Source organism: Poecilia mexicana, unplaced genomic scaffold, assembly GCF_051168715.1.
Source record: "Poecilia mexicana isolate PSO_F unplaced genomic scaffold, ASM5116871v1 scaffold_7, whole genome shotgun sequence".
Lineage (NCBI taxonomy): Eukaryota > Metazoa > Chordata > Actinopteri > Cyprinodontiformes > Poeciliidae > Poecilia > Poecilia mexicana.
This window is the reverse complement of record NW_028263376.1, coordinates 7,686,831-7,698,857: the sequence shown is the minus strand read 5'-3', so window position 1 is coordinate 7,698,857 and position 12,027 is coordinate 7,686,831. Positions and strand designations below refer to the sequence as shown.

Here is a 12,027-nt window from a genome sequence, read left to right as displayed (position 1 = left end):
CATTTAGGTTCAAAAAGCTCCTACTAACCACAGGCTAGAACCAGTGTTTATTTTCTGTTAAACTGTTCGCTTTGGTGTTTCTTATAGATTCAGCTACAAAAATCTGAATAATCTTTTGGCATGGGGGGGAAAAAAATCTGCCAGCGAAACTAGTACTTAAGTAGTTATTCATTTCAGATGGGCTTCCGTATGTTTCTGAAAAGTTGCAAGTTAATTTAGTCTTATTTCAAGTGTACTAAGATAATTATCCAGAGTTCCTCTAGATATTCAAACTCCAAATATTCACCGCCATTAAGATAAAAACAGTAAGTCAGACGTAAAGAACAGATCTATTGACTTTATTAAAGTGTGTTTTGTGTGTAAGGCCAGAGAACATGTCCAAGGACTGACACACAGTCTACTCTAGAGGAGAGCGTCACCATTCGCATCTAGCAGTTTGTCAGCAGAGCATCTCTGGCTTCAGTTCTACATGACTTTGGTAAAGGCTTGATGACGGAACAGTGTATTTTTTTGTGTGTATTCTCTAATTCCCAGCCATGATTTTGGCAGCTTCCTCTCTCCACTCCCACAGGCACTTATTGCAGTCACATTTGTGTGCATAGACTTTCATATAAATTGCCTAGGGGAGGGGGGGAATCTGCTTGCTCCGAGTCAGGTTGATTCAGAGCAGCACCAGTGGAAGTGAACGGAACATTTACAGCCAGATCATTCATCCATTCATCAACAAAACACCAGATGCAAAGCAGAACTTAAGGATTTTCACATTAAATCTTAAGTTTTTAATCCTAATCACAGAATTTTGGTAACCCTCCTGTCATTATGCAGAGAAGTAGAGAATCAATACAAGAACAAATAATCACAGTTTGTGTGTCACAGTGTTTATCAGTGTTATTCTGAGATGAGGATCAGTTTCTAAGAGTGCAGCAGAAAACAGCTGTCAGATGTGTCATCGTCTGACTGTGAGTGAAACCAGAATGAACCTGAACATTTCCAGATGTGGGCTGTAGAGCCGGTGCCTTGCAGTAAGAAGGTCCTAGGTTTTCTCCCACAGTCCAGAAACAGAACTGGGAGGTTAACTGGTTCTGCATGTTGCCCTGGAATGGACTGGTAACCTTTCCAGGGTCTACCCCACCTCTCACTATAGCTAATGAATGGATAGATTTCCCAACGTCACCACAGTGGGTCAATGACAAAAACATCCTGATGGTTTGTAACCTGGGACATCTACTCCTTTCCTTCTCTACAGCCACTTTTTTTAATTGTCAAGTTTAGATTGAAATTGGTTCAGCATAAACTTCCATCTGGGTTGTAAACACCGTAGTTCTGATTCAGGACTGTTAGATTTGAAGCTGCAGTGTGTAACTTTGAAAAAATTTGTTTTTTTTATACCAATTTGTTCAAATACAGTATAATATGAGCGAGATAATCTGTGAAGATAGATCTTCTCCATTTCATCCCTGAGCTTCTGTTGCCTCTGCATAAATGCATCACTCCTGGTCAAAAACAACCAAATCAGAGCCAGGAGGAGGGTCTTAGTGCTGTCAATCAATGCTGTTCAACATGTTAATGGTGGAGAAACAACTTGCTATTACAGGTAAACCGTTTATCTGCCGTCATTGGTAGTCGTGCTAACTAGAATGAGCATTCACAACAGGCTCTGCTGACGGGGGAGAAGCTGCATCTCCTGGCTCTGACTGGTTGTTCCTAGATAGCACTGGGAAAAGGCAGAGGAGATACTTTTTTTTTTCAGATTGTCTCATACCATACAGTCGCGGCATACTGACAGCTTCAACAAATCTGTAAAAAAAAAAAAAAAAAAAAACTCTTAAAAAGTTACATACTGCAACTTTAACAAGGCGGTGAGAAAACACAGACTGTGACTGAAGAGACTTTGTTCCTGAAATGTCCAGCGTGTTGTCATGGAGCATGACCACATACTGTCTGAGGACACAGCAGGACAGAGCAATGATTATCAAACAGCTGGAAACGCATTACCTCAAGACAGCTGGGAGAAAAGGCCCCACCCTCTTTCTCTTCCGCGCATGTCCACAGGCTGGGACATGGGGACCAGACTGACGGTCCAACCGCCACCTGCTGGTTCTAACTGGTATATCAGCCCAAGTTGGAAGGCAGCGTTACTTTAGTAGTTTTCTGCTGTTTAACAGGGAAGTGACTTGTGCAGGTCAAGCCATCAGTCATGCTAGTACATTTGCACACAGAACACAGAGGAAGTCCTGATCTTCTGATCAAGCAGGTGTCTTTAGTGGAGACATCTGACTGCTGCTGACCTGAAGCAAGGAGTGAACCTGCTGGATGGTCACATTACCAAATCTACATGGATTCTTGAAACCAGCATCTGTCTCCAGCAGAGAATACCTTTAGTCCCTGAAGTAGTGAGAACATGTAAGAGGTGAGACGAGGAATCACTGAGAGTCTTTGAGGTCATGATGGATATCTGAAGATCCTGAGCAGGCCTGCTGTGTCCGGTCAGCGACAGAGACGAGCTACGAGTCTTTGAGCATGCTAATCTGAGCGAAGATTTTCAGAGCCGGGCCCAGTTTGATGTTCATGGTTCCCATGAGGTGGTCCTCCTTCAGCAGAAGCAGAGCCTGTCCGTCAATCTCCTGAGAGCGGAACTCCTCTGCAATCTCCAGGCAGCCTGCGACCAACAACAATGACAACCTTCATGTCAGGGTACGGTGCAGTGGTTTTCATTCACCTGTGTTTGTTCAGCTGTGAAATACAAAGGTTTACTAAGGCCATTGTAGATAGTAAAAAAAAGTAGATTTGTTGTTTTCTGCCAACCCCCCCCCTGAAATTTTACGATTAATTTCAATCTTTTTTCAAGAAAAAAAACCTTAACATTTTATACTTTTGAAACTCAGAAATGTTTTTTTTCTAGAGAATTTCTGACTGAACTCAAAATTTTAGTCTTTTTCAAGCTCAGAAATGTCCTTGTTTTGTAGAAAACTTCTGAGATCCTAATATTTCCATGTTTTTGTCAATAATGTACTCCTTTTTTCTATCTACAGTGGCCCATTGGACATGCTGCCATTGGTTTAAGTTGCTAAAGGACAAACTGACCTCTTTTCCATCACTATGGTACTTTCTTGTTCTACTACTCTACAATTTGCAATATGTGCTGTTATTTAAAGTGTTAACTTTATTTCCCATAGAGGGTCTACAGCATTAGATAATGCTGTCAGTAGCTAAATGTTCTCCCTCTTCTGCTAATGACTTTCTACATTACATTAACAAAGAAATGACTTCAAAACCAGTTAATCTGTTTCTTGTTGTGCATTTTGCTCCGTCTTCTCAAACCTGCGGTCGGTTGTGGCAGCTGGCTGCTTGTACTGAGCCCAGTTCTGGTTCTGCTGGAGGTTTCTTCCTGTTACAGGGGAGTTTTTCCTGTAAATCTTGCTTGTTTTGTTATTGACCAAATACTTACTCCACCATAATTTGCAAATAAATTCTTAGAAATCCAGACAATGTGATTTTCTACTTTTCTCATTTTGTCTCTCATAGTTGAGGACTACCTATGACGTCAATTACAGGCCTCTCTCCTCTTTCTAAGTAGAAGAACTTGCACAATTATTGGCTGACCAAATACTCCCCCCGCCCCAGTTCCCCCAAACACTGTATATTTGAACCTGTATGTATAATTCTGACCCTGAATACAGTCAAGAAAATCTTCAATAAATTCAAATTTGTCCACATAATTTTTAGTTAAAAAAAAATCACCGAAATCAATTGTTGCACAGTAATTCTTCTAACTGGAGCAAAAACTATCAAGGATCAGCATGCCACACCCACCTGGTAGGGAGGATATGAACCCGTAGACGTCCTGGATGTTCCACTGACCCGGATCGCTGTGCTCAAAGCTGTGGGGGTGCGGCTGGAGGTCGAGGTTCTGCACCGCAGGAACCCGAGGGGCCGTAGACAGGGGGGGTGATGGGACTCTCTTATAGCCGGACAGGTCTGAACACTGACTGGACTCTCCGTGTGCAGGGTGAACAGTGTGACCAGCAGAGGGAGCAATCTGACAGAAACGAGGAAATCAGCTCATTTCAACATTTGAACCTTGAACTAAAACCTGAGGTCAGCTTCAGAGAAGACAGTTTGTCCAAAGCTAAACAGTAGCTTCTTTGCCATCCCCAGATCCTGCTGAGAAGGCTAAGGCTAGTTAGCAAGGCCACCAGCAGATAGCAGCGGGTAAACAGTTTTCCTTGAAAGGTGACTTGTTTCTCCATCATTAGTAGGTTGAGCAGCGTGTACATTCAGCGTTAAGACCCTCCCCCAGTCTCTGATTGGTTGCTTCCCAGTCCTGTATTTCTGCAAATGGTAGTAAGACCACAAGGAGGCAGAGGAGCTTCATTTTTTCATTTATGTCTTATATGAAATTACAATTATTTTTTTTTTTTTACAAATACATAAAAACCAACAATTTTAAGCCTTATTTATCATAAATCCTGAAAATAATGATGTCAGGAGTTCTGTGCTCTGTTTTGCAGACCGGTTACTCGTCGTACTGTCAAAATTGGATTCATCATATAAATTATGAAAGAGCAGAAATCTCACCTTCTTTTTAGACTCCAAGCTGCTGTTTTTGTAATTCCCATTCAACGTTCGTCTCTTCAGGTTCTCCAGGCTGGTTCTGCGGTTCGGGAAGAGACCCATTCTCTTTGTGCATCCCACGTTGTAGCTACAGGAATATTTTAGAATATTGAAAAGGAAATCAAGAGTAGTGTAAATGCAATGTTTTCCATTAATTTGGTTTATCATAGTTGCACCTTCGTTAAACTAAAGCTAAAGGAAACTCCATGTCTTGACATAGATGGAAAAAGACAATATAATCAGAGCAAAAAAACCTCAGAAAGAAAAATAAATCAGACTTACCGTTTAGCACACACTGTGGAGCAGAACCTCTTGGATCTTTTAAAGATGTAGGCAAAGTCCACCTTACCACACAGTTCGCAGGTCAACATGGGCTCCTGCTGGGCCTTTAGCTCTGAGAGAACACACAAACAGCACACACGTTACTGTCAAGCGACTCCCTAGTTTTCCTTCTCTAGAAGTGAAAAAAGTCTTGAGATGAGGAAAAACAAGGAGAAAGGCAAGGAAACACGCTTTTCAACAACTCTATTCCAATTCACTGTGTTACTTACATTGTGCAGCACTATGTATGTATGGATGGATGGATGGATGGATGGATGGATAATGAACTTTACTATTGATCTAAAAACAAAAGCAAGGAAAAAAGTCATTTACCCTTGGAAGATAGGCCATCCATCTTTGAATTTGCTGGCCGTCTCCGGAGGCTCTCTATAGAAAAAGATGGACACTCCACCTACAGAAAAGAAATGTGTTGATTCAGCTGACTGATAAAAATGCCAAGTATAGTGCACTGCTGGTATGAGCTCAGCTTAAGACGGTGCTAATAGCATTAGATTGTTGAAACAAAAAGACCTTTGCATATCTAAAGAAGATTAATGCATTCTGAGGCATCGAAGCAAGAAAAATTCCTTGAAGGATTACCACCACCGACATTTGGGCATAAAGACTTGCCCCTAATCAAGCCAGCCTTCATTACTGCAAGTCAGAAATCATTTTAGGCGTGAAGCTGTATGTCAGAAAAAGTTCTGCTGACATTAACCAACAGACCAATGCATGACCAGGTACTCACAGGGAAAGGCTCGGCACCTTCCTGGATGACGAAGCCTTCAATCAGGTGTGTCAGGATCTGGGACTTGTCTATGGCCTGCTGAGCTGCTTTGCTGTCTCCATTATGCTGGCTGCTGTTAGTGCTCCCATTCCCAGAGGTCATGACTGGAGCACAGGGCGCCCCAAACCTGCCAACACAACAGCAAAGTACAACTGCATGAATCTGAAAGGCTGTTCAAATATAGAAATGCAGCAGAGTCAGTGTGGCTGGTGGCTGATGAACCAGGATCGTTCCTTTTTAAATGTTGCCCTTCAGACACACCTGAGCATCTTCAGATAATGAGCAAGATGCAACATTGGGAAATGTCCAGCTTAAAACCAGAAATCAGCTGGGAGGACAGGAAGTGAAGTAAAATGAAACATCTCCACCACCATATCTACAGAGGCACAGAAGATACCAAAAGCAGACAGGTGTATCTAGGTAATGGTATCTAGGTACAGTAAAAGGTTTCTCCTTCTTCTTCTCTTTCAGTTTCTCTCTTCAGAGGTCACCACAGCCAATAATATGTCTCCATTTAATCCTGTTTTCTGCATCCTGCACCACTCCAACATACTTCTCTCAGCCCCTCCAGACCTTGCCATGCAACACCACTTCCTCTATGGGCACCTTGTCATACGTTTTCTCTAAATCTAGAAATACACAGTGCAGCTCTCGCTGGCCTTTTCTGTACACTCCATCAGCATCTTTGAAGTAAAAACTGGCATCTGTAATTCTGGCATGAAACCGTTCTGCTGCTCACTTCTGACCTAATCTTTTCCACATACAACTCCAGGTATGAGAAACTCCATACCAGTCACAATTCTGTATTTCTTCTTAATAACCGACACAACACCTTCCTTACATTTTCTCAGGCATCTTCTCAGTCTTCAAGATTTTGTTGAAACAACCAAATCATAAGCTCCCATGCCTCCATGAGTATGTCATCAGGACCCAATGCCCTTCTCCTCCTTCCAAGTAGAAAACTGAGACAGTCATAGTGTGGAAACTTAAGGACCACCCAGCACTCTTAAGGTATTGCCGTCGTCAATCCTACAGCCAACAAGCATGTGTGTTCAGCAGATAACTGTAGGCTGTACCCAAGCGGCTAATGTCAGTTTGTCATATTGTTTCAGAACAAAAATTATCATATTTTGCTCAATAAGCGTTTAAAACTTATGTAAAATTCAGCAAGGTCTTAATCTGTTTTTTTTTTTACTTCAGTATATTTTCATAGAAGTAGGAATTGTTTTTTAAAAAAAATAAAAGGTAAGCAGATAATGTTCTACATCAGGGGTGTCAAACTCCAGTCCTCGAGGGCCGCTGTCCTGCAGTTTTTAGATGTACCACAGGTACAAAACACTGGAATGAAATGGCTTAATTATCTCCTCCTTGTGTAGGTAAGTTCACCAGAGTCCTGCTAATGACCTAATTATTCTATTCGGGTGTGGTGCAGCAGAGGCACATCTAAAAGTTGCAGGACAGCGGCCCTTGAGGACTGGAGTTTGACACCTGTATTCTACATTAAGGTAAATTCCAGATTAGGTAGATAGATAATTTATCAACCTTGAAATATCTAACAATCCATACTTTTTTACTTATATCAATAACGTCAATATTGTCTCAAAGAACAACACAAAGTTACTCTCATAGCTGACATACCTCAAATTTTATTTTAAATATAAAATTTAAATTCAGCACACACAGATTCATCAAAAAGTATTCATCCACACCTTACCAGCTGTCTTATGTTTTTAAGCAGCCATATTGTCTCAGTACTTTCTTGATCAGTTCACTTCAGCTTATTTATAAAGTGACAGATTCAAATCTCACAACATACATTCTAGCTTGATCCCAGTTCTAACACAATGTAGCCAAATTCAGTTTAAATGCCATTTGGTAAAGACGGATTTAATCCCAGCAGATTAAAGCCAGACACTAACTCTGCATCAATACATCAACAGAGCACTCATTTGGCGACTATGGAAAGGAACAACAACTCCACTTAACATGAATAAAACCTCTGGCAGAACCAGAACCAGGATCGGTCTGACCGGTCATCTGTCTTTACAGAATAACATTTCTCAAGGTTTTCTCTTCAGAAACCTGTCAGTTTGTCTTACCCACTTTTAATCAGTCCACAAGATCCTTCAGACAAAACATAGTAATAATAAACTCAAGGATTAAAACATTTGACACTATGCTGTTCAAGCAGATTTAGCTCCACTTTCCATCTACTCTGAAAAAGAGCAACTTATTTTTCAACAATCTTGCAGTGAATTACGGCAGCTTCACCTCGTCAGCCGCTACATGAAGAAAACTATAATGTAATATCCAAATCCTCTAGTGTGTTAAATATTTGTTCTGCTGTTTGTACAGAAACAGCAGAACGAAGATAAACCTAACAATTTTAGAGTAGTGTTTGGCGCTCTATTACTACAAAGCAGCACGCTGTGGTGACCAGGGGCTGTTGTTTGGCATTCAACAATAAGGAAGCCTTAAATTGAAATAAATAAAGGCGTATACTATCAGGGAACATTTCCTCTCCTGGTTAAGTTTAGGTTCCCCTTGGTGAGAGTAGTTTGTTTACATCCATGCTTGAACTCCACCGAGCGCGTCGGAAGTTTCTAACTAACAAACCGCACAAAGTAAATCTAAATTGACGTGAGGGCGACATTAATCCAGTTAGTTGGGAGCTGAAATCAGTGTTGGGCAACAAACATGTAGCCTTCTTATCGCGTGTTGCTTAAAAGTACACCAGGCTAAAGTCATTTCACCAACACGCGCCTGAAGGACTGAAGCTAGCAGTTGGCTTACTTTAACCGTCCGAAACCAGTTCGGAATCAGTTTCAGGCGCCCTGCACGGTAACAATGGTCCGGGGAAGAAAAGCTCTTTGTTCAGCGGCTCCAAGCTGAACAACTGCTCCGCTCCCGCCGCTGGGAGGAACACCGGCCAGCCAGCTGGAACCCTCGCCGGTAAATATTCACCGCATAAAGCGAGCCGAACCGCCTCGTTACACCGGCAACCGCGATGTTACCGACTGCCTCATCTTTTCACCGCGGTCCCACGCTGCACTTTCAAACGGCGTTATCAACATCCATTACAACTCATCTCCAAACTGATCAAGTCGGGATGTGAACCCGCATAGTTTCCGCCAACAAACGTCAAAATAAAAGCACGCTCCGTGTTTTGTCGGCGGTTGCAGCTGGACATTCGTCTACTGTTCACCCTTACTCTGAAGAGAATCCCTGCATAGCGTCTTTGGCCGCAGGTGAGCTTCTCGGAAAGGCGCTAAAATCACTTCAAGCTGGGATCAAGAAGCGCGTTTATTTTGATATTCCCCATGTTCACCAACAGCTTGCCTAAACAACTGATCTCCGACTGATTAGTGAGCGCTGCTGCAGCCCACTGGGATCACATCAGTTATGGAAATGTGTGGAGCTCCGGAAATGCATTTTATTATTTTTCTTTTTTGGTTGTTTTTGTGTGTGTTTGTTTGATTTAAAGACCAAATTTTGTAAAGAGACGTTGCCGGTTCGAACCCCGGTCCCTCCTTCTCTGGTCAGTGTACAGGCTATGGAGCAACAAGCAGAGCAATATTAGCAGCAACATAAGGAGTTAGATGATAAAAACATAACTGGAAACAAACAAAAAGCATTAAATGGAAGTGGCAAAAATAATTTGAAGTACATATATAACGTCCACTAATAATCATTTATTAGTCTACTAATCAGTTATTATGAGTCAAAGGTAACTCTAACTCAGGGTCTCCACAGTTTTCTCGAATTTTTTATTATTTTCAGATTAAAGGAACATAAAAACTAAATACTGCTTGTTCATGTTTGGTTCTGGTGAAGCAGAGTAGACTCAAGACCTGAGTTCTCTGGAAAGTTGATGCGACTACAGATCTTTAATGTATTTTGATGTTGAGCTAATCAGCGATTTATCAACTAACAGAATAATTTTAAAGTCTATTCTCTGAGCTACAGAGAGCCAGTGGAAGGACTTTAGAAGTGATGCGCTCTATCGTATCAGACACCTTGTCTGATACGCTGTTTGTTACAGGTATTTGGGTCCTTCGTGTCACCAATTCATGACAAATGTAGTCTTGTTATGTTAGTTGAAACTAGGGCTGTGTAATAATATCTATATTGCGATATATCAATATTTTCTTTCCTAAAAAAAATCGATATTCATCCGCAAGTATCGTAACATCCAACTGTCACCTTGCTCACTCACTGCTTGCTTCGCCGGGAGAGTGATTAGGTCATCAGGCTTAGAGTGATTCCTTCAGATGTTAAGTGTCAAGGTTAAAAAGGTATCAAACTATTCAAAGCAGGTTATTGGTGCACTTTATTTACTTTACAAATGCATGTAAGCTACAGTTTGTACTATTTCAATTAAAAGAAACATGTTTTCTCAACACTTATTTGATTTATTTTGTCCAATTGTCGACTTTAAGTCTGTGTCCATGTCCAACCAGAGCCAGGTATTGTGTAGTTTGTGCTTTTAATCAGTTTTCAGTTAAATTAATTCAATCCAACTCACAAAATGTCACCAAAATCACTCTGTCCCTCTAAAATCTTTCAGAAAATCGCAAAAGTGTATTGAATTGTATCGTTTATATTGTGGACAGAATATCGTGTATTGTATCGTATAGTGAGATTATTGTATCACTACAGCCCTAGTTGAAACAACGGCTAAGTTATTTTCATTCAACAAAAACAAGCAAAAGCACAACCCACCAAGCACAAAGACCCACAGAACAAAAAAACAGAACAGCTCTAGAAAACATGCACAAACTGATTCTTTGACAGGGCTGCACAGTGAACCAGCAGGTGGTCACCCTGTTTTCTTGGGTGTGTCGTGGATTCAAATCCCTGACTGGAGTTTTTCTCCATGTAGGTTCTATGTTCACCTGCATCCATTCTCCTGGGTACTGCAGCTTGATCCCACTGTCCAAAACCCATGACCGTTAGGTCCATTAGTCCCCGAGTTGTCCTAAGGTGTGAGTGTGTGTGCATGGTGTCCTGTGTGTCTCTGTGTTGTCCTACATAGGGAACCTGTCCAGGATGTACGCTGCATCTTGCTCAATGACCACTGGTATAGACAGTGGATTGTTTGACAAAGTCAGACACACAACAAAATCTGTTTCTTGGTACAGCTTCAGACTTTCAACTTGAGAAAGTAGAGGCATTTCTTGCAGCTGAAGCCAAAGTGTAAAGGATAATAAATCTGTTCGAGATATGATGTCTGAAAGCTACTGGACATTTGCAACCAAGAGCAGCAGCCTTCTACCTCAACAGTATGGCAGGCCTGGTGAGAAGCACTGGTTTTATCATTTTAAATCGGTTCCAACTCCTCAGAGCCTGGCCACACACGACTGCAGTTGTAGAAATACATCCCTGATTAGGGAATCAATTGTTTTTTGTACATTGCTAGAAATAGTTTAGACCAGGGCTCACCAACTCCAGTCCTCAAGGACTACCATCCTGCAACTTTTAGATTCACCTCTGCTCCAAAATGTCTAAATTCCCTCACCAGCATTCATTCCTCTCTGCAATAGGCTGGAGACGAGCAGTTTATTTGATCCAGGTGTGTTTGAGCAGAGAGACGCATCTAAAAGTTACAGGATGGTAGCCCTCGAGGACTAGAGTTGGTGACCCCTGCTTTAGACAATTCTAAAAAGTAATCTAAATCATTTTTAAATTATTTTGTGACCAATTTGACTTAAAGATTTAATCAGTGAATACTGTGAAAAATTTTATATCTCTTATTAATGATAATAAAAAAATTCAGTACAGATCAACTTTTAACTATTCTGAAAGCATCATGATGGAGGTGCTTTTCCATTAAGTTGTCGTAAATTAGTATATTTGTCTTTATGTATGAAGACCCAGCTCCTTTTGATGATGTTGAAGCGCCAGGGTCCAATTTATGGGCTTCTAATTACTGTCCATTTTATTTGTTTAATACATTAAGCAAATCGTTTAAAAAAAGACCTGCATGAAATTATATTAACTCACCACTTTTTCAATTTGTTCAGTTTAATTTATTTATTCTTATTTTTTTGTATATATAACTCAACATTTGAAAAGTAACTTTTTTATAAGAATTGTGTCAGTGTATAAAAACAGATTAAATTAAAGTAAAACAGGCCTATTCTACTACTACTATTACTATCCACGGTAATAATAAATAATAATAATAATAATAATAATTAATAATAATAATAAATACATAAATAAAAAAATAAGTAAAAGAACCATTTCATTTCAGAGAACGTGTATGGATGGATATGTTGCACTACTGACGGTGAAAGTTGTGA

The 12,027-nt window shown here is 40.7% G+C and overlaps 1 protein-coding gene across 1 annotated transcript; it reads right to left on the bottom strand.

Annotated features, from left to right (window-relative positions):
* Positions 1-317: 317 nt before the first annotated feature.
* phc2a (polyhomeotic homolog 2a (Drosophila)) lies at positions 318-8,843 on the bottom strand. Its single transcript, XM_015001562.2, has 7 exons — positions 8,516-8,843; positions 5,684-5,849; positions 5,269-5,347; positions 4,897-5,008; positions 4,579-4,702; positions 3,814-4,039; positions 318-2,659 (listed from the first exon to the last, which is right to left on the bottom strand). Exons 2-7 carry the CDS (start codon positions 5,822-5,824, stop codon positions 2,505-2,507), a joined length of 837 nt encoding a protein of 278 aa, XP_014857048.2. The 5' UTR covers positions 5,825-5,849; positions 8,516-8,843; the 3' UTR covers positions 318-2,504.
* Between the last annotated feature and the right edge of the window lie 3,184 nt (positions 8,844-12,027).

What these genes read in the sequence shown, in the direction of transcription:
- phc2a (XM_015001562.2), bottom strand. Translation starts at nt 5,824, where the DNA reads ATGACCTCTGGGAATGGGAGCACTAACAGCAGCCAGCATAATGGAGAC. An exon ending in GGATGGCCTATCTTCCAAGG is followed by an intron (nt 5,009 to 5,268) that starts GTAAATGACTTT and finishes GTGTTCTCTCAG; the next exon opens with AGCTAAAGGCCCAGCAGGAG. An exon ending in GTTCATATCCTCCCTACCAG is followed by an intron (nt 2,660 to 3,813) that starts GTGGGTGTGGCA and finishes TGTTGGTCGCAG; the next exon opens with GCTGCCTGGAGATTGCAGAG.